The 23464-nt window shown below is 39.5% G+C and overlaps 1 protein-coding gene across 5 annotated transcripts in view; it reads right to left on the minus strand.

The window, feature by feature from the left end:
- Window positions 1-1682: 1682 nt before the first annotated feature.
- The window catches only part of tbc1d32 (TBC1 domain family, member 32), a 47596-nt gene continuing 25814 nt past the window's right edge, over window positions 1683-23464 (minus strand). For 2 of the 5 annotated variants that reach the window (XM_068341953.1, XM_068341954.1), the window contains 7 exons: window positions 22353-22436; window positions 17036-17105; window positions 14885-15000; window positions 13434-13588; window positions 11954-12094; window positions 8809-8997; window positions 1683-3408 (listed from right to left, as the gene is read on the minus strand). In XM_068341953.1, the coding sequence (XP_068198054.1) occupies window positions 3289-3408; window positions 8809-8997; window positions 11954-12094; window positions 13434-13588; window positions 14885-15000; window positions 17036-17105; window positions 22353-22436 (875 nt within the window). In that variant the 3' untranslated portion in view covers window positions 1683-3288. Of the gene's footprint in view, window positions 3409-8808; window positions 8998-11953; window positions 12095-13433; window positions 13589-14884; window positions 15001-17035; window positions 17106-21644; window positions 22193-22352; window positions 22437-23464 lie in introns of those variants that run through there. The other 3 variants (XM_068341955.1, XM_068341957.1, XM_068341958.1) reach the window with 3 other exon arrangements.

Raw genomic sequence — 23464 nt, forward strand, 5'->3', positions numbered from 1 at the left:
AAACACAAAGGAGTTCTGTGCCTTTGTGTGTTCGGTGTAATTACAGTTATTTACCTCTTTTTTCCATACACATATTATTTTGATTGTTTTCTTGTAGAAGTCGGTATCATCTCTCCTACAGGTTCCAGCAATTAGTTGGTTTCTCTTGTGTTGTCGTCCATTTCTGGGTGATAAAACAAGACTAAAGTTGCCTGAGCGGCTGTCTAAGCCGTCACCACTACGTCTGTTCTAGGCTTGACATCAACTACATGGCTGAGGATGTTGGCGGATTTTTGGAGATGTCTGACCATCTATCTGAGAAATAAAATTTTGAAACAACCCCAACAAACTTGAACAAACTTTAGACGAACATGCAGATGAACCGTCGTTTTCTTTGTGTGTCCCTGCCTTGTTTAAAGAAAGGTCGGCTGTCCCCTGAGCCTGTATCAGCTGCTTCACTGCCAGGCTGTTAAAGCGTTATTAACAAAAAAAGGGGGTCAGACGTCCCCTCACTCCTTATAAGTTTGTGCTGCTTCGTGAACTGCTCAGAGGGCTGTTTAGAAGTAGATGTGCCATCCTTCATCCAGCGGTGGGGTGGGGACATCCATTTCTCTCAGCAAAGTCGAATTCCCTGGCAGTAACCTTCTAGATCGTCTGCAGCTTTGACAGATTACAGCCCTCCACTGTCTCTCCCCACTAAATCAATCTCCCGCTGCCTCCTCTTGGCGTGGAGTTCTGCTCAGCAGAGGCGCCGTCCACACGGGTTTAGCTGCAAAACATTGAGCCCATGAAAGTAACGTCTAATATCGGCATCATCATCGTCCCACCACTGACAGCCTCTTCTCCCCATCACCAAACTTTGGAAAGTAGCCCAGACGATGACATCTGGTAACAGCTTGATATTCGTTTCCCACTGACAGAGACACATGGCTGGATGAAGCTTGCATTCCTCCAAAAACTAAGGCCTTAAATTTCACGTTCCTGTTGTTAAAACAAGCCAAACTGAACTTATTGTTTAGCATAAAACACCATCTGAGGAGCTAACCTACAGTCCCTTTAAACCTGCCTAAGGGTGTGTTTCTCCATCTAAGTTTAAGGGATGAATGAACTAAAATCATTACCCCTTGCTCCCAGCCAGGCCACAAATCAAGTCTGAAACCCTTTAATTGGTTTCCAGTTGTGACATTTAGATGTTTACCTGATGCCCTCGTTCTATACGAGACATTTTCCTTTACCTACAGCAATAACAAACAGCAAAAATGCTCCTTAATAATTCACACCTGTCACGGGATCCTGCACTTCAGCCTCATTCCTCGTCTTCCCGCTCGCTTCCCCTCCCTCCTCTTTCTCGTTAGCCTCCCGTTTGTCTCTCTCCGTGTTTGCGTGTTCTGGCACGACGTTCTGGTTTTCCCTCGTGCTGCCGACTCAACTGAGGCATTTGTGACCAATCAAAGCGTCTGGCCCGGGAGAAAACATGCCGTCTGTCCCCCCTCTGCTCATCGCTAGATTGTTCAATGTGTCATGTTGATAAAATGTCTTCATCATCTGATCGTCTTCCCTGGTGCCTGTTTGAATCCTTTAGTCTTCCTATACCTCAGATCCACTGCTCACCTGAACACTATATCCCACAGTTTTGTCTTTGATCTGTTTAGCTCAAAAATATATTTATCGTTGTCGCACAAATATCCATTTCACTACAGTTTGTTTCATCAGGGGATGGGTGATGTAAAATCATTGATTTTTACTCTGTGGACCACAAAATTATGTAGACTCATCTTTGTGCACCTGATGAGTCACATTTAATTAATTTTCTTCCATTTTACAAATCTGTCTGTAGTCATTTTTGACCTCTGAGTGCTGCCAAAAAAAGCTTGATTTAAATGTCTGAACACATCCTACCGAATCCCAGAGAGTCTCCGTCATCTCCCTCATTTCTACAAGTTTTAATGGCCAGTTGTGATCACATTCATCAACCTTGTCTTCAGCAACAAAGTCTGTCTCACAGCAAACAGGAAGCAAAGAAATCAGATTAGGAAAAGAAACCAGCGCCAACCAGATTAAAATCAAAACCAAAATTAGAAGTTGCTCAGCTTTGCAGCTGAATAAACTTGTAGATTTTGCAGAGCGCTGCCAACAAGTGGCTGAGAAACAACTGATGAATGTGGATTCAACATTTTGGGTTCAACACACTGTGTCCTGAATGTTAACCGCCCTCAGTGGTGAAACACTCTGTGGGAAGTGCCATCTTTTGATCGGTTCCTCTCGTTGTAAGCCACCTCCGACCGTTCGGCTCGGCACATCCCCACGGTAAACGCTGCTGGTGTGAGAGAGGGAGACGAATGGACGCGATGGATTCATTTATTATTCAGACCCCAGTGACTGAAGGGGGACAACAGGACGGCAGCGCAGGAGGAGAGGGAAAAGGCTGTGGTTACTAATGAGGGTTTATCACAATGATAAAACCTTTGCTCATGCATCTTTCATACACGGACCAGCATAAGTACACAAACATGGGAGAGCGAGTGATGCATTGCTGCGTGTCCTGGCATTAATGATGTGTGTAATAGCCATGGGATGGACTTTACTGGCCCATACAGGATGTGATACCCATGAAAACCACAACATGACATTCAAGAGGTTATTCATTTGTTGGAATAAAAGCTTTTGTACAGCTGAGAATTTAAACACCTTGTGGAATATGAAAGAAAAAGATTACATCACTATATACAATATATACATAGTGTAGGTACATCGCCGGTACAGTTTGCAGAAAGAATAAGATTCCATGTAAGAAAAAAAACAAACATTGCAGTACCTTCAAACTGCAACATACAGAATAATACTGTTTTTGTCTTAATATTGGAAAACACATATGGTCTTCGATGCCTGGCCCATTTTGTTCCCATGAAGAATTTGAATATCAAACAACCAAGTTTTATTCTAAAGCTTTTAGAAATACGTTCAGGATATTGAACTTTGAAGCTGCAGTTTGAGGACAAAAACGGAGCGCTATAGGAAAGAGGTTTAAGATGTGACTTGTTTTAGATACGAGGGAAATGCTTGTGCAAGGATCAGTTCACAGTTGGGTTTGTTATCTACCATCATGATTCATTGGCAGTAAGTCAAATATTTTGCTGTTTTATTTCATGGACCACATTCAAGTGTCTAAGCATGAAAACGTTTTGAATATAAATGTTCCGTGAGTCAAAGGTCACCTTTGGAAGAGTGTTTGGAGTAACAGCATTCTCTTAAAGCAGTCACTGATGTCCATTAATCAATATAAAGACTGCTGTACCAACGTTTGTGTTCTTATGTAACAGGGTTTCTGATTTTTGTCATGTCAGTCAGAACAATGTTCCTGTAGCGTCGTTCCAGTCGCTCCATGAACTCCAAGTGATCACCAACCTTGAAGCCCCGGATCGGCTCCTCCTATAAGTAAAAAAAAGAAAAGAAACATTTGTCAAAACGAGTCATCAACGTTATGATCGCTCATATTTTTCTCCAGAAGATGACACATTTCTAACAGCTAGTCTTTTTTTTCTCTTTAAATCACTGGAGTATCCTTTAAATGAAGCAAAGAATAATGGCCTATTTAAGGACATGAATTGTTCAACAAAAGAATATTTCAAACTTCTGGTTTGTACCATTTGAAGCATTTTTGCAGCTGAATGAGGCATCGCAGTTTCAAAGGACAAAACGCACAAGTAATGCACAACTGAAGCACTTTTTGTTCCTTGTGATTACGTTGCGATTCCCAATTGCAGCCGGTGTCCTCATTGAGGACGACAATGTGCAGACAGATAGCAGCTCGGCATTGAGGCGGACAGCGGTTCGCTTAATTATTATTCACTTTGTTAGGACATGAAGTGTGTATAACTCGTTATGTCCTTTTCATTAAAATACTTTGCAATCAATCTATTTTCAGAGTCACAGCAAATCTAATTAAATCTGTGGGAATGGAATGCTTCACCGTGATTGAAAACAACATCAATGTTCTGTGTTCAGGTAATGACTTTTAAACCTGTCGGAAAAGAAAAACAATCCTGCAGCATCTCTAGTCTTAACCGTAACACATGAAGAGATGTCTTAATATGCACCGATATCTCAACTTGCCAAGAGACAAGGATCAGTCCAGACACCACGTTTTATTTGCTTCATTTGTTCAGGCAGAATTTTAATTTTGGATGCCATAATTATCACCTCAGCCCAAACACACATCTGCCACAACAATCCTCCGTTCTCACGGGCAGTGCAAACACAGCAACAGAGCAAATAACTGTGTGTGGAGTGCATCCTGTTGCAAGTGGCATTACCAATTAGCAGCCTAAGAGAAGCTGCACCCAGAAGACGCACCGCATTCAGACGCACCACACAGAGCAAACAGCGTGATTTCACCTTCTATCATTATCCAGGCCGAGGCCAATAAACTACCACTATTTAACGACTTCTGTAATTAAACCATCAAGGCACTTTATATCCAGACATTAAAAGTAATGGACAAAAAACAAATGAGATGGCACCACATCTTGGAGAAACACAACATGTTCAATCTGGAGAGCTTCATAAACTACTCCATTCCCCAAGCTTATTTTCTGCACAGCCTCACTCCTTCCTGTTTCATGGATTCGTGATAAGACACCCAGACTACAGACGAATCAGCAAACGTGTCTCAATGAATGATAACGGTTGCATTGCCATGTGCAAAACTGCATCAGCCTTCTCTGTAAATGGAGCAAACTTGTGTATTCATTGATTTAAAAATGCAAAACAATTATAGAGGTTTCATTGTGAACCAGCATTTTGCATGAAGTGCAATTCATCTGGAGCTTCATGTAGGCTCAGATTTTGAAGCATCAAATGGCTTGCCATTAATTCCACTTCTTTCACTTTTTATTCCAATGTACTAAATTGAAGAGCAGTTCACTTATTTCATCCGTTTTATAGGATAATTTCATGATAATTGAAAAAAAAACACACAAATGAGTGCAAGGAAAAGAAATAGATTGAGGTCATATAAAGTTTATGTTTAAAGGAACAGGTACTGACACCAGACAGCTGACTGGTCAGAGGAAAGCAGTGTCACAAAGGAACGAGTTTCAGTCCGACGGATGAATCTGCACCAGACTTTCCCAGAAAGAAATTAATTATTACAAAAAATGCACTTAATAAATGTAGAAGTCTAATTTTTTTAATGGGACTTTGTTAAGAATTAAAGCATGCATTTTTATGGGATATAACATTTTCAGAGGAGCTTATATCTCTCATTCTTAATATTCTTAACTGTTTCTGAGATCAGAGTTCAAACCTGTATCATTGACAACATTAATAAAGTGGTTTAATGTAAGTAGCGCCAGCAACATAACTCTGTGTTATTAAATTTGGATTTAGTACGTGTGGACATCCTGTAAGCCCCAACAGATGGTCTGTGTACACACTTTAACCTTAATTCACCTCACCAGAGAATGGATGTTGGAACAGGTAAACCATGATGGAGAGGAGAGATAAGCGGTGGGAATCCCTGTTGGGGTTCCTCTCAAGACAAATCGGTTTCGGCGGAGGGCTGATTTGAAGTCTCTAGATGAATCGGCCTGAGAACTGAGGCCCCTGACCCATGGGAAATGAGTTTGCTGGTGAGCGTTTGGTGGACGGGTCTTGAATCACAAGATTTGGCAAAGCCCAAACAAATTACATCGAGGTCCCACCTCGAGGGACAACATGAGTCGGGTGGGAGATGGAGGCCATGACCCGGGTGTGCTGAGTCCTGGCATTGCAGGACTGATTGGAAGGAAGTGGAATATCACCACGGTGGGTGGGAGGAGACAAAGCTGGAGCTACATAGAGTCAGGCTCATCTACATGCTTGGTGATGGATGGATGGATATGGAAACATTATTCAGCACTATTGAGTTGGACACTTTCAGGCCAACAGATGAGACGAGAAGCTTAATGTTCCATGTCTTCGAGATGCATCAACAATTAACATTAGATCATTAGATAAAAGTAGTTAATTTAGTAAGTGTTTCATTCTTGGTTTAATATTGAGATTGTAACTAAAGATCTTTTACAGTTTATCAAAAAATTGTGAAACATAATCCTCTTAAGAAACAATGGAAACATGGTGCCCTGATTAAGGCTTTTTAGCTAAATTAGGCGACGCAAACAGTTTCACACAGTGGTCAAATATGAATTTATATTGTTATGTATTTCTTTTTTTTTTTTTTAAACTTGACCTGCGATCAAAAAATATATTTCCCTTGTGTTCTCTAATAAAATCAAACAAGCACAAAGTTGTCCTCGGGTCAGTGGACCATAACTTTTGTCTCTGGGAGAATTGTTAGTCTTTACTTTGGAGAGTGTAAGCTGATGTTGCATCCCTTCTCGATATGAGTAGCCTCTCGCATATTCTTATTCTAAGATCGTAATCTGAGTTTATCTATATACCAAAATAAAGGGGGATTTCCTGTTTCGTGATGTGTCACCTTCATGAAGCGGTACAAATGTAAGACAGCTTCAGGCATTTGCTCCCACATAAACCACCACTGAATATTTTAGTAAAACAAAATTGAAGCTTCTTTGCTGCTGTCAGTGGCAGTCATATAACCTCTGTCTCCTTTTGTTATGCTTTTACCAGCGCAGCTCAAAACATTGGTAACAAGTTATTCGCTTTTCTGAAAGTTTAATTTAGATGAAATATAGATGCGTCTTCTTGGGAGGTGGGGTGAGTGCAGAAGGGTGCAAATGTGGGTCTGTATGAAAGTTTAAAAATCCTCCAATATCAAATATAATGCTTGTTTCACATTGTTCCCAAAGACAGAGGAGGAAGGGAGGATGAGAATATTAGATGTAAACCAGTATGTCTGAAACTTCCCCGGGTTCATCTCAGGATAAAGGTTGCGTAAGTTCGTCCTCCTTCTCGCCATCTCACTCATTTTGACACGCACACAAACATATAGACACAAAGATTCATCTTCAGATGCGTCTCTCGCGGCAGCATCCGGTGCTACAGCTCATTAGAAGAGCTTCCTCTGATAAAGACCTCATAACTGATTTTCTATTCACAAAAACCAATCGGCGCTTGTGACGCTTGTTAGCATCAGAGCTGTCAACTGAGGACAGAGCGAACGCTTGCTGAGTAACGAAGACAAGTGCTTCATGTCGAGCCGTGCCTCAACACTGTTGATATTGTTGATTTGTTGATTTGGATATCAGCAGGAAAAATGATCTACAGGAGTCTATTTCAGCATTCACTCAGTATAACAGAGCAAATCTCATGTCGCTGAAACAATAGCTTTCTGGTTAGCCATCTTTCAAAGACTACTTTAAACAAAATACGATGAGACTTTTGTGAACAAATTCCAAACAGACGATTATTCATTATTGATGGGAATCTGTGATGGCTGCTGAATATAAAAGGGGAGCTGTACAATTCAAGGAGAGGGCTGCACTCCAACCTCACCAGCCCAAATTAATTCTTAAGCCTTCGTATCGACATTTTTAAGATAGTAATCCTTCCAAAGACGAAGGCTTTTATTTTAAAAAATCCCTGCGGCTCCGACTTTAGTATCCTGTGAGCAGGTACAGGCTAGGGTATGAACTGAAGCAGCAGCTTTCTAAACAAAAGAACATTTGGGCTCTCCCTTGACCCAACATAGGACCCCTAAAATTAGCGATCAGCTTCATGCATTGCTCGATTGATTGGTGTGTAAATAGTAATATTAAAAATAGAGGACACTAACAGGGAAAAACAAACAGACCACATCCATGACACCCACGCATCCCAGAAATGAGGCATAGAAGTGTTTTAGTTAGTAAAGTTACCGACCAAGTCGAAGCCGAATCATCGTCAAGTATCTAATCCTCAGCAAACACACAAACACAACGCTCGGATTTATTTTCCTTTCAGCCATTTGTTTCCCATCGATGTCTGCACACCAGCGGTTCTCACTCAGCTACCAGACTGTGTTCTGGGAGCACAGGTGGATGTTTGTTTTTGACCAGGGCAGAAGCCGATTCTTATCTTAGAGAATCTACACAAGAATATCTTATCTCTGGGATAACCCCTCACATATTGAGGAAAGCTGCAGTGGGTTTTTTTTAGTGACACAACCTTACAGTACATTTTCTGCCTATTTGACATTTATTTGCCAACCTTCTCCACTGCTCTGCTCGCAAACATTTTTTTCCATTCAGTAGAACATCTCTCATTGATGGAGTAGAGCTGGCTTAGAAGTATTTTTTATAATGGTCGTTGGTTTTCTTGATGAACATAATCTGTGGTTTTCTCCTGAGATTTGGACCTTTCCAAGAGAACAGGATGCAGCTATGGCCAAAGCAAGAAATCTAAGGAAACTGGTTCAGTTGTAGACAGCTCAGGAACATGTGGAGATTTCTCATTAAAAAAACTGAGTTTGACTTTTACAATGGTTAAACAACAAAAAACCAAAATAATCCAAAGACCCGGAAGTTTTAAGCAGTTGTGGAAGTTGATAAAATCCTAGTTTGGACGTGTGTCCACTGGTAACTACTCAAACTACACAGACAGTCATCAATATCAAGAGAGCTGACACCAAATCACCCAGATATTTTACATCAAAAAGTTAAATGGTAAAGAAATAGAATAAGTTACAATTACTTGTATTTTCTTTTTGTTGCCATTTGTATTTTAAGTCAAATAAAGCTGACCGTTAGGATCGGTCCCTTCATACTACTGCACATATTTATGTGGTCCAATCAAATTGAGAAAAGATCATTAATATTTTGCACTGCTTGGAATACCTCATAGGAGACTATGAATGTTCCATGAATGACTTCACAGTGATCACCAACTGACCTTAAGGAACACCTGAAGCTCCTGGGACTGTGTTCGCTGCAGGATGTCCGGCTGCAGGTGTTTGATTATGGCCACACACATGTAAACCTGGTAGTCAGGACCCATCACTACACAAGTGGAGATGTAATGACATATTTCTACCCAGTCCAGATAGTTCCAGAAACACTGAGTCAACCAGTGGAGGCACATCTGTGGACAGACGGATAAAAGATTTCATGTGATTTTCAGGATTATGCCTTTATTCAATCTTTGTGTTACAGAGAATAAACCTGTCAAGCTGAATATTAAAATGTCCTCTCCGAACAATTTTTATGACTTCAAATTTAATCCAGGTGAAAGAAGTGAATCTCCCTATTGCACTGTAATATAAATGATCCACTCCACGCTTCTAGCAAATAATGAAGTATGATTGAAATAATTATTTCTCTCTCTATGATAGATCAAACATAAAATGTCTTCACTTTCAGTCTAACATCTATTAAAAACAAGAAATATGTATCCAAGGTGTGAGGAAACATTCTTTGGCAGACCCTTGGCAGACATATTGTTGAAGAATAATACAAATATTTGTGAAGTGTAATATAGGCCTAAAGGTTCACAAATTAAAGATGCTTTAAAAAGTGTTTCACCTCTGCAAAAGTGGTCATGTCATGAAACTGGGCAGTGGAAATGTGTCATTGGTTTTGCATGTGTAAAGCCAAATCACTGTTTGAATGATGATGGCAAAAAATAAATGATCACCATAACACATTACAATTCCTCACAGACATAAATGCATGACTGGAATGTCAACCTGATGGTGGCCCTACAGGGAAAAATCAGGGGGCCATCATAGTTAGAGGGATTAATCCTCCTGGGAGCATGAATGCATTAACAAAATTTCATTAGAATCCATCAAAAGGCTGTAGAGATATTTCAGGGTGAATCAAAGTGTTGGGTCGACGTGAGCTTTGCCGAAGTCGTGTTGCGAGAAGCGCTAATAAAAAGACAGCATGCTGAAAATTGTAGATTAGCTGGAGGTTTAAGCCCACATGGAAGCAGGATATATTTGATAAATGTGCCACGGTCAGTAAAATCTACTCTCTTTGTGGCTGAACTCTGCTTGTCCTGATAATGATTTAAGCACAACCAGTAGCTGGGAGTCTGACAGCACTGCAGACCCTTATATCCGGCTTTTCCCAATATTCAACAGACATCAAACAGTGCAGACACTGCATTTTAGATAACTGTCATGTTAATGATTAGCCACTGTGTTCACTTATCGACGCCAGTCTGCTCAAGCATAAAAACAACCTCCATGAACATATTAGATTATTACCGCCAGCTCTACGCTGGAAGCACAATGACAAAACTGTTGGGCTACGCTGCCCTTTTTTTAAACATCCTCGGGCACAACAACAAGTACTTTTACTTTTGTTTACTTTAATACGAACTATAGTCTGTAAATTTGTCTGAGGTCTTAAAAACAGCACCTTTGTTTGCCGTGTTTTCCTGTTTCTTTTGTTGTGCTCCTGTGAGGTAAAACTGAGGGCACAGAGGTGACTATAACTACATTCTTAGCAAACATTTGACTGATTGGTGGTTCGTTTGATGGCCTGTTTACGATTCTATGGGAAGAAATCCGAGCTTGTTGCTACACATAGCCATCCAGTGGCTTTCACAGGGAAAGTTTTGAATGGATTTTTGGAGTTAAAAAAGTTAGCGGAGACCAAAATGGAACTGATTATTGGACTGACATATCGCACAGCAGCAAATTAATGATCATGAGCTCCCCGTCTGCTCGATGTGTAAATAGAAAATGGGCCAAACGAATTATTCCAAACAATCAGACAACAAAAAAATCAAAAGAAACCAAAAGTTATTTAAATTCTGTTAACAGACTGAAGATTATTGCATCAATAAAACCTGTTTATCCCATAATTTAGCGGATTTATCTTTCCAACCACAAACCCACACTTGCACTATTCCTGTTTAAAATTCTCTTTCCCTCACACCCTTTTTCATCAGATGGAGTTTGACAGAGGCCTGCTTCCACGCGCTCGCGCGCGCACACACACACACACACACACACACACACACACACACACACACACACACACACACACAAAAACACCCTCTACTGTATGAATGGCAGAGGCTTTTTAATGCCTCGTTTGCTGCTGCTGCTTTGTCAGACTTTCAAAGCTCAGGCTTGGAATAGACATTTCCATTTCTGACTGAAGAGCAGGTGCCCATTATCCCCTTGGAGAGCAAAGAGAGCAGCTGAATGTTAAGGTGTTGTTCCACCTCAGAGACAATGTGTTGAGTCTTGTAACAGCCCCTGCTGCCGTACATCACGTGAGCCTCAAACTGTCAGTGCAGAAGAGAGGATCAAACATAACAGGATTCAAGGTAAACCTTTTTTCTACCTTGTTTGTGTGAGAGACATCTCTGTCAAAAAAAAAAATCAAAAGCAGAGGGAAAACATCTAACACTTGACTGTTCTGTTTAATGAAAAGAGGAAAGATCCCATCTTCAAGTCTTATTTTGGTGTTTAAAAAGTTGAGTGAAGTCAGAGGTTTTAAATACTGTTTGGGTTTTTTTTTAGTTTTATATTCAGTGACACCAACACAACTAAACATCCTGAATATGCTGATGCTTTTGGTGTTGGTGAAGAAATGTTTCTGTAGTTCATCAGCCTAACCTAGATAATTTCATCTAACTCTCTACAGTAATGTCTATTTCTCTTCCTTCTTGTGTAACTAGCATTTTGTGATCGTGTCTGTGAGTTCATGTCGGTACAGTGATTATTCCTGGACGTCTTATGTTGAATAACAGACTGGTGTTAAAGTATTTTCATTCCTAATATCATTAGAATTGTCTACTTTAGTATTTGTAATAGTTTAATTCTAAAGTGTAAAGCAGGTGGAGGCCTGAAGAACACTCCAGTCTGATGATCACTTCTTGTGCTCTTAGTCTTTTATTGGAAGGAAATTGACAAAAATAGATAATGGATAAAATACTGATTGGACAATAATCCATGTCCTTCACTACTATCATGTTGTATCATTCTGAGATTTTAAAAATAAATCCAAGAAAATGTCATTGACAATCATAAGTTAGCTTCCAGTTCACAGTGTCGCGATCGCTACAGATCCTACAGTACCTGTGATGGAGTGAAACCAGACATCCTGAAGGCAGAGTGGACCAGAGGAACTTCAGCTTTCAGCAGCATCTCCACATAATGAGCCGTACACCAGTAAACTGGAGAAATACCTGATTCAGCCACTTCCACAGGAACATGGACCTTTGATGAAATACATAAATATCTAAAATCATAACTGTAACCACTGGTGAATGTTCAAACAATGTCTTAATTATTCATCTTGTTTCTCTTTTACATGATATTAACTGAACAAACAACACCGTGTAGTTTGAAGCCAACAGCTGTGGAGAAATTCCGCGAACTTCATCATCTTCACAATGGGAACATAAGACTTACATCAATCAAATTAAAGCCACTGACATCAGAAGAGAGGCGTTGATATAAATACATTAATTAACTGCATTAATCTCACCTCTATTCTGTAATTTAAGACTGAAATCAAACTTATCCTCCTAGCTTGAGTTATTTTTATTTCTACATCTCTATTCATCCTTGTTTCCCTCTATCATTCATCTCTTTCAGCTGTCCTCCTCTTAGCACCACTCCTTCTCTTGCTGCACTTCTGTCATGGTTTTTCACCTCATCGAAAAATGAAGATACTCTGTCAAACTAAAAGTAATTAAGTGACAAATGTTACAAGGGTTTATGTTCATTTACCCTTTTATTCCTTTGCCGTTGCATAATGATTGTTGTCTTGCTGTGTATAAAAAAAGATGTTGAGAACAACTTTCAAAGATGTTCTTATTCAAAGTTGCATTTCATTTGTGTGCGCAAGATTACAAGCTGGGTTTTACTTTATTTAACATGTTGACAGGTGTCACTCTGTACATGCAGTAAGGGTTTAGATAAATAGCTTAACATTTCGCCCCACCAAAAACATCAGATGTATTATATATGCTACGGTCATATCATGATTTAATGATATCCCTTGCAGTAACTGTGGGCACATTCTTTCACGTACTTCGCAGTTGTAAATCAAAAAGCCGTAACAGACAGTTCAACAAATGAAAAACAGCTGGCGAATGAAAATGAACCCAAACCCAAGCGTAACGGATGAGCTACGTGAGCTTGCAACGTGTGTCTCTATGGGATCCAGGGATCAACCAGTCGGGGAGCTGGATGGCTGATTGTGGGTACCACATTGGGGAGAGAAGCTGGAGAACAATCTGAATCCTTAAATCTGATGCTACAAAATGGATGAGCAATGAATTATGGACGGTTTGACTCGGTGCCAGAAGTCGGTGAGCTATTTAACAATCACCTCCAGGCAGACTGAGCCTCCTCCACCAGGTGGGTGGAGGCTGCATGCATGTATTTCCTGACTTAGTATTCTGCAAAGCTTTGGCAGACCAGACCAGGTGACAACACTTAAGTATTTCAAAAATCAAGTTTGGTGCTATTTGAGGACGCCTGTTTAAATCTTAGCTACTGCATTTTAATTAATGGTACTTTAGTTGTGTTTGCTCTTTGTTTTACTCACAGAGGCGTGTATTCTTGCCGGCCAGATGAATGCAGATGTAAGCAGAGAGGACAGGTTGAGGAGTAAGCTCAGAGACCGGTCCAGGTCTCCAGCCATGATGAGGAACACCGTGGAAGCCAGCCAGTCATGGCCTGGATACCCATCATGGTGAGTGACTGGATTTCAGAGTTAAGAACGCAAATGACTCATGGGAAAAACACAAAGATCAGTGACACAACAATGGAAAGCATTGTTTTGCGACATGGAAGTGGTCCATTGACTCCAAATGGGACAGGTAGATGAAGAATGTGGATCCAAACAGTATTTATCTTACCTTCACATTAGCCTTCTGTTGCATAATTTAAATGCTAGCAGCTTTAATTAAGACAAAATACCGCTTTGCGTGCAAAAAGAGATCAGAATTATGTATGAGCCTCGGAATTATACTACAAATATTCTACAGAGCTATGAATCAGTGTGGCATACAAAAAAAGTCAAACTTATTCGACAGATATTTTGTGGCAATGGTGTTAGTTACACAAATATCATATATCCTAAAGATGAAATTAATTAATTGTGCTTATACAGTAAACATTAAAAATCTTTTTAGATATGACAAACCATCTGTGTTAAAGCAATAAACTGTAAACTGACACTGAAAGCACTGAGTGTCGACCACAGATTAATACATTTTAATAAATGATCTGGTGCAATGAGAGTTCACTCACATTGCACCAGATCATTATTTCACAGCAAATATAACAGCCTCCTATAGCTACAACTGACAAGAATAAGCTCTCAGGCTTCAATATCATCTTGTGGATTCACCTTAAAACAGATTAGACCTTGTGTGTGTGTGTGTGTGTCAAAAGCAAATCCAGTTATAAATTGAATCAGTTTGCTGCAGGCTTTCCCAGACGGCAGCTCTGCATTGTGAACGCATTATGACAAGAATAAAAACTAACACAACTCAAAACACCAGGATCGACAATGTCATTGAGCAACAAAATCTCTGACTTCAAGCTTTCTTTGAATCGACAGATCATAAGGCTCTGAGCTCAGTTTCATTTTGATAATTTCATTCAGTTGCAGCTGGAAGCAAACGACTGGTATGCAGGTGTGAGTCCCGCTCTGGAGATTAGCCTCCACTTCAGAAAACAACCCCGGGCTATCAACCCTTCCTGCTTTATCCATCCCTCAGATGATTTTCTACTCTGACTACTTTCACTTTTGTTTGAGTAGAATGCACAATTAGTCCATCAAATGTTCATTTTATCTTATATATTCTGTTCATAATATCTTCCAAAGCATCATTCGTGGACTTAAATCATTTTAGAGGATTACTGAAATACCCAAACACAAACATATTGTGTAAATAGTTTATATGTAAAACAGTTAGAGGGGGTTGGAACATTTGTAATCACGATCTACCACCTCTTCAGGAGTGCAGATGTGGACTATGTCAAGGATACTGAGCTCTGAAGCTACTTTAACAGTCTGTGTGGACAAAAAGAGTTTAATATGCTTCAGCAGCAGGGGCAGATCATTGACAGCGTCTCCTTTCAGTAGCTGGAGGTGACTGCCGTACCTGCAGTCATGAGACAAAACAGAAATAATGTACCATTGTTTATCCCCCATGTGGCAGTCTGGTACAAAAAAAAAGAAGATGAACGCCGATGTTTGAGGCTCTGCAAGATAGAGGTGACAGCGGTGCACATCCCTCCAAAGATGTCTTCTTTGTTTACTACTGTAGCCAAGGAAATTCTCTGATTTACTCAGCATTGTACTCTTGAGAATGATATTTGTTTTATTTTCTCTTACTATGTATTGTGTTATAAACCCGGCTCACAGAACAAAAATGAGACACAAAGGTATTCAGAAAAATTAAATTATACAAGGCCAATGTGGTCAGATGTAACTCAGCAAGCCTGACACTTGGAAGTCGAGGATTAATTATACTGTATAAACATGTTCAACAACTTTAAGTCAAAAAAGACACAATGCTCTGCGGGAAATGTTCATACAATGAACTCTTTTAGTACCAGAAAATGCAAATATAGCACAGTTTTTGTGAACTTTATAGCTGAACATTCCCTTCGGGAAAGATGTTGAGCAAGAAAGAGTTATATCTACAAGTACTGTGCAGCGTGGCGACGGGGTGTCATTAAGAACAGTAATGAGCAGTGTAAGAAAACTACCGTAAGTCAGAAGGTCTGCTTGTGGGGAATAAACACCAAAATGAGAATTATACACCCTGGCACCATTATATAGAAAGGAAACGGCAGGAGAACATTTACTGTGCACACCTCTGATAATTATATGGGGCTATTTCTACTGGAAGAGTAACATCTCTCTGCATAATGCATGTTTTTGATGCGTTTATCGGCTGTAACAGGCCCTGTCAGACCCTTAAAGACACACCATTGTGTGTTGCTGCCTTCAAAAGATCAAGCTCCTCATTGGGAAATGATTCACACCTCTTGTTGATTCTGGAGATGCTGCTTTCCTTATCGCTTCAGTTTTGGTGCAGAAAGAGCCTGTTTGCTCAAGAATAAAGAGGAGTTGGAAAACAAAACCAAGGGCCAAATGCATAAAAGGAGAAACCTTGTTTTTTTTATCACAACCAACATCTCACAAACACAATACTTGTTTAAAAAAAAAAGTAAGTATGCAGTCAGAAAGTGCCTTTCTCAGACATACAGTACTTCATTTTTATATACTTAAGTTTGTGTGAAATGGGAATAGAAAAATAAGATGGGGGACAGATGCTAATACGCTGTGTGAGGGGGTTGGCTTTTCGGTGCGCTCCAAAGTCTCAGTGAAATTGCTTTTTTTGTAAGTGAGAAAGTTAACTGAGGTGAACTGAATTGGAAATTGAGATGGCTAAATATAAGTTAATGCTAAAGTGTTTCAGCGACTGTCAAAAATGCACTGGAAGACGAAATTATTGAATTTCATCAAGTCAGTTCTTTTAATGCAGTAGTTAATTTATATAAAACTATCACTTGAATTTAAAAAAAAAATGCATGTTACAGTCAGTTTTGGAGCAATTGTATGAGCATGTACATGTGACATGTAACAACCAGGCTCCTGAAATGGACACCATTCCCTAATAAGCAAATATTTGCATGCTGACCTGAGATGAGTTGACGACTCATCCAGGGTGTATCAGGCAAGCAAGCTTGTATTTTGGATAAGCAGCTGAAGACGAGACGATTACAATCATCGTGTCTTCAAGAAGACGAATGAATGAATGAATGAATGAATGAATGGCATGCTAACATGCAAACCAGATATATTGAACATGGTCATCATTGTACCTACTAAACGGTGTGTTAAGTGTTAATCGAACTTGTTTTCTAATCAAACTACAGTAGATTCATCATTAAATGGAGTCATACAGTATACAGTCTGTCAGGTACATCAGCAGAACAACCCCAGCCCCCTTTTTAGAGAGTAAACACTAGTGTTTGTCAAAGGAAGCTTGCAGTTCAGTGAGTTTAAGTCTGAACTGTATGTACGCAGTGGGTTCTCCTTAGCTTACCAGGTTACTACCGCAAGAAAATTATCAGATTAAATAAAGGTTTATGAGCTGTAGAAAACGCTTTACACACCGTACATACCTGAGACAAGTGTTGATTCCCAGCTGCTCCACAGATGACAATGCAACGCTCTTCACACTCTGTTCCTCTGCTATAAAACAAGACAATTAAAGAGGAGAGTTGGTTATTAGAAAGCACAGAAATACCCAGAGAGGGGATACGGCTGGAGGGTTTTGGAGGGGGGGGGGGGCGACACTCCCTAGGTATCACTAACGTTGTGCGTTACAACCCAGGAGAATGGGAAAAAAAACAACAAATCATCTCTTGCTACTTTTAAGGCACTGCAGTTGTGATGTTATGTCTAGGTAATTTTGTAGTTGGCAGTTTTACGGCAGTTGTCTGCCATTTAATTGTGATGTTTGCGAGGTAGCAGGGCACCAAGGTGACTTGGGTAATTTCTCTAACAGTCAGCTACGGGTAATTTCACAACACCATTTTGATGGTTTAGAGCTGTGGAGTCATAAATCTAGGTTGGTAGAGTTTAGGGGGGAGTATAGCATCAAATTTTCAGCTGTGTGAGAAAGCATGGGACTTTATGTTGAGCTGGGTCCAGTAGCAACAGGAAATACAGGAACGGGGTATCGACATGTAACAGCCTTGTAGAGATGATAGGGATGCTCTCACCAGCTGCTCTCATGGGCTCTTAATGTATTTGCTTTTGGAGTTACAGTTCTAATAGCGTGGAGAGACAGACGAATGAAGCAATAACTGCATGAAGACTGGGATTTTGTTTTTGAAAGATGCTTCCAAGGCTTCCTGGCTTTAGGGGGAAGTAATATTATTCCATTTGAGCTAATGGATCTGTTTGCAATACGATGATGAGAAGTTTTGCAACAATTAATATGAGAAATATTATGGAGAGCAGGGAAAACTTGAAATCCAATTTACTGACTAATGGTGGAGGAAATATGCAAGGGGAATGATAATATCATAGCTGCAATCTGCATGTCCAATTGATAATTTAATATTGTTATCGTGGAATAATTAGAGCCAAGCGCTGTGGAATAATCACAAAAAATCAAATTTTAACATTAATATTGGAGAAAATGACTCAAGATGAGAGCATGAAGTCGTGCTAGCACTACAACTGACATATTTTCTATCTCACCCTTCTCTGCTCTCATATTAGCATCTCTAAAAATCTGTAGCTGGTGGCAATTACTGTCTAATGGAGATGAATGCTCACCCCTGTGTTTATTTCCACCTCCCCTGTTCCTCTAACCCCATGTCTCTTTGGCAAGTTTCACCAGCGTCTGTTTTACAGTCCCCGGCAATAACAAGATTGTTTGACTTTAGTTAAAAAGAATTTGAAGATGGCACATGCCATGTCGCTCTGATATTAGTTGTGACGATCTGTGCTTAATTGCTAATCACAGCGATAGTGAAGGTTATTAAGAGTAATCTCAGAGATCAGCATTCCACTGCACTTCTATTCATTTCCAGACTCTTTATGATCCTGATTTACCTTAGGGAAATTAAAACCAAAGTAATATTGTTAATAGAAAAGCTAGCAGAATTTAATGGCTTAGTTTTGAGTCTTTCAAACGAGAAGCATTAATAGAAAATCCTTTGAGACCTAACTTCTGGTGATGTTGCGTTTGACATCAGAAAAACCAACAGCCTTATTGATTATTGTTGCCTTCAGTGAGTTTAAAGGCGGTAGAAAACATCTCCATAACCATGAACGACATCCATAAACTCTTACGTCCCAGGTGTTCACATCTCAGAGAACCTCACCTGTACCCTTGACACCATCTGAGTGGTCATTACTGAGGTGCCATTATTCATGAGGCCTGGATAAACCGTTGTCTCAGGAGAACAAACTAATAAATTACCCGAGATTCTCTCAGCAATGGAAGAACAGCATCGGTAAATATTCTGCATATAATCTCAGTGAACGGTCAGTAGAAAGTTAATGCCAGCAAATGGTAATTGAAAAAGTAAGAGAGATAACTGCATAGACATTTGGCCCACATGACATCGAATCATAGCCTTCATAGCCTATCCTCCTCCTCCTCTGCTCACCTGCTACCAGTCAGCTCAGTAACCCCATCTCCTCTTTACCTGTAAAATTCAAGCCTGGCTCCTCATTCAGTATTCGTCATTTCATAAATTAAATCTTGCTGTAACAATATCTGGTCTTTTTTTTAAAAAAAAATTTTTTTGTCTGAATGTCTGCTCTCTGCCCACAACCTTAACACGATCAAGGTTTTCGCTTTCAGGATTAACTATTCAATCATTGTTCAATAAATCCACGTTCAATCCTCTCCTGTCTGCCTCAGTGACTTCATTTTAAGTATTATTGAGTCCTAGTTTTTCATAAAACATAATTTTAAAGATATTGCATTTCTAAAATATCGTCTGTATTTTCACACTAAAATTCTTGCCATTACAAACAAAACTTTTCTTTTTTTAAAGTAAAAGTGGAGTTCTTAAATTCAAGTGCACTTACAAGGCTGAATTGAATTGAACTGACTCCTGCAGCTGGCTAAATTACATGAAGAAAAAAACCAAGAGTAGAACGTAGGGAGAAAATCTAATTACTGACGATTCATTTGAAAAGCATAGATCTCTGGATGATCCATTAAGGCGTAACACATGAAAAGGTGCTCGCTGTCTTGACTTCCAGGCACCCAATTTCAACGGGCAGCTGAAATAAATGGAATTGCTGGACAGGAGACACATGCATGAAGGGAGAGGAGACACAACTCAGAACAAGGAGCTGACAGAGGTTAATGCTTGGCAAATGAGTCTGCTCCCTCCACACAATGGGAGCACTGGAGTAGGGCGGAGTGGATGAAGCTGTAGTCTACGTCAATCAAACAATAAGGGGTCCCCACCAGCCGTTACCCTGCCACCCATACACACACACACACACACACACACACACACACATAGCTCTGTGTGGGTGGGTATGAATATAAAAAAGACACCAGAGAAAATTTTAAAGTGATCAAGAATTGTTGAAACAAAGGTTATGTAGCAATTTCATGGGTGATTGTTGCTTCGACGCAGGAGTACTGGGTGCACAACCACCTTCAGGGTATCATAGATTTTCTCTAACAGCTTCTTTATAAGTTTAGCAACTGAAGAAATTTATGAAAAGATACCTGACCAAAACTATTAGCTCTCAGTATTTCTCCTGTAACTCTGCATGAGAACCCTCACTAAGATATCCATTCATTTCCTCCTTTTGAAATTTTATTTGCCAATTATGCTTTTGGCGTCCTTCTGTTTCTGCTCATCCTCTCTGTTTGTGGTTTCTGCTGTCCTTAGTGGTGCAGTAACTACTAATTTAAGTTTTGATGGCAAAAATCAGTCCACATAATATAATTAAACAGGAGTTTTCCACTGTCATTGATCTGTTAGAATTTGATAACCTCGTTACATACAGACTGATGGACCTTTAAAGAGTGTATAGGTGTAGGGATATTCAAATAATAAATGATGCTCTTCCAACATTAATCCCAAATTTCCGCAGCCCATGATTAGCTATAGAAGAACTCCATGAGACATATAAATTTGTCACACTTATTGAAATGTTTCATTTCCATAAAACTCATCTGTTTGACTGAAGAAATTAGAGTTAAAGATAACCCGTAACACAATACTCACCATAAGTTGCATCATATATTGCTGAGTTAACTTGACCTAGCTTCTCATTTACTGTAATTACAGAAGTATCTGTTTGCCGCGTACATGCTCCCCTGCATGTGGAATTTAGGTATAGTTTGACCGGAGGCGATGTGTAGCTTGTGTGTCTTTCAAGAAACAACATATTTTTAACTAGGAAGGAAAAAATCCTGCCATTCGGATGAGAACAAAGTGGAAGTACAGTTTAAGCGTTTGATGTTGATGAAAAGACTAAAAAATGATGTATAAGTAATTTTATTTAAAAAGTTGAAAAATCAACAACTTTGAAGAGGCTGAACTGATAAATCAAACACCCAGAATTCAGTTTCTTTAGGAGCCTCGCCTCTGTACTGATTGACAAACAGAGACACTGCCCTAATAAAAATGTGTGTCTAATCTACAGAGAGAGGCTAGCTGTCAAGATTTTCTTCTCATTGAGGAAGTGGGGGAAGTTCTATCGGAATAAGCCTTAACAATGTAGAACAAGCTCTTATATATATGACAACACCTGAAATAACTTTTATCAGATTAAATTTGCAATTATTCATTTTTTGACCTTTCAAAGGGTTTTTTCAGTTTTTCTAGGATTTGATACTTCATGTTAATAATACAGGCAGATCATCATCATCATCATCATCATCAAAAATCTAAAACTATGCAAGTAACACATAATCAGGAGGCCATTACCTCAGGAACATTTTCAACATTTTGTTAATATTCAGTAATTATCAGCATCTCTTTCTTGCTGTCATCAGTCAAATGAGGTTGTTTAGCCCTATGGCTCAAAAACAAGCCAAAATGCTGAAATCTTACTCATGTGATATGAGAAACATGCTCTCTGTAACCTGCGGTAAAACACTGCTCTGATAATGAGTCAGAAGTTCTCCTTCTTTATTTTTTATTTTATCATCATATGCCAATCCATAGGGACTTCACCCAAATTCCAACAACATTGAATCGAGACAGCTCAACAATATTCAACCCCCAATATCCACAAAATACTTCTATCCACATGCAGATCAGGTCCTGCTATTTATTACATTTATGTATTACCTTTTTTTTTTTACTAGTATAAGTGTAGAGTTTATAATGAGAAAAATCATATCTGTGGTAAACCAACTTTATTCAAATTGTATTTACACATTTTTTTTAATTTGAGGTATCTTGGATTATTTGTCTGAAATGTCTTTTGAGATTTAACATCATGGCATCAAGTCAAATATATCCTGTATTTCCTTGGTTGCTCTGCAACCTGAATAGGTCACATATTGGCAGGTTAACTGCTTTCTGTCTGTTACTGTTCAGTCACGCTCACAGCTTCGACTTTGACTCAGTCAGCAGTATTTTCTGGAGTTTCTTCTCAACTCCAGTCGAGGTCAAAACTTCTTTCCCTCTGCAGAAACTGCCTGTTAAAAAACCTCTTTAAAGATACCTCTTTCCCAAGGACACTTCTAGAGGCTTTCTTCAATTATGTAAACAGGGTCCAAGAGATAGGGTATAAAAGCAAATCAGATGATGCAACAAGTGGGATTTTTTGACACCAACCTTCAAAAGAACCAAAATAGAGAACCATCACAATCCAGAACTGAAAAGTACAATTGCAACAACATCCTGGATGGCCAACCCGGCACATCAGTGGTAACACCACCTCATGCACACCTTGGTTTATGGATGGAAAGTGAATGTGTTCATTTTCTCCACTGACCTTTATACTGTGCTGGACAGAAGAAGCACTCGGTGGAAGAGCTGGATAACTGGGTCATAACCTTGTCAAGAAAATCAGCCAGAACTGGAGAGAAAATAAGCACATGTACACAAAAGATTTGTTAGCACAGCTTGAATAAGTCTTGAGTTGAAAAGGTGGTCATGACGTCCAGTTATGGGTGTCGTTATTTGTGTTATATTTGGCAATCTCTGAGTCACTGGCGTTAAATAACGGGCCTGAAAGTTCACCACAGACAGCTCAGAAGTAAAGCAGCACTGAATCACCAATGTCCAGATCCAGGTTTAGCTGGATCCAGGTTTTACGTTTAACTGTGATATAATTTCTATAACTGCACTGAATAGTGCTCCTTTATAAAGTTTACTAATTTACTAACTATCCCCAAACCACAGTAGAAGAAGGTGAAGTATTGAAAAATTGCTTTATAAAAAAAAGGTATTCAATGTTTTATACACAGCAGAGCTTAAAGATTTGCACAAAATTAAGAACAAAATTAATATCTTCCAATGTCAAGATTAATATCTTCCAAAGTCATTGTCAGCACTTAATTGTAATCTAGTAAAACCGACCTGCGCTTTCATGAAGATTGTAACACCCATCAATAATGATCGTATATCATTTAGCCGTTAATCTACCCCTGCACCCACTGACATGTTAATATGTAAAGACTACCGCTTCTGATCCGATTAAAGCAGTGAAAGTAATTAAGTGAATCTATTTTCAAAGCGGCTGGATGCGCCTCTCATGCGTGTTTAGCAGCTACTCAATGACCATAGACCCCACCTCCTATTTACAATTCAATTATGTCAACTTAAGTGTTTCTCAGACACCCCATCTTCCCCCACATCATCATCAGATCAACAGGAAAAACTCCAGAATAAATTGTGGTTATCTTGAACACATGTTCCCACAACTGCTTAATGCGCAACAAAGGAATTCATGCTTTTGTAAATAAAGGCAGAATTGCCGCCTTTCAACATGTCTTGGTGGGTAAGATTAGAGAACACAATGAGTGCTGAGCACGAGTGAATGCATGTCATTGACGAGCTGTAAAGGAGGTTCACTGAGCGATCAATACGCTGACACTGGCAGAC

The sequence above is a fragment of the Antennarius striatus genome, chromosome 19 (genome assembly GCF_040054535.1).
Source record: "Antennarius striatus isolate MH-2024 chromosome 19, ASM4005453v1, whole genome shotgun sequence".
Taxonomy (NCBI): Eukaryota; Metazoa; Chordata; class Actinopteri; order Lophiiformes; family Antennariidae; genus Antennarius; species Antennarius striatus.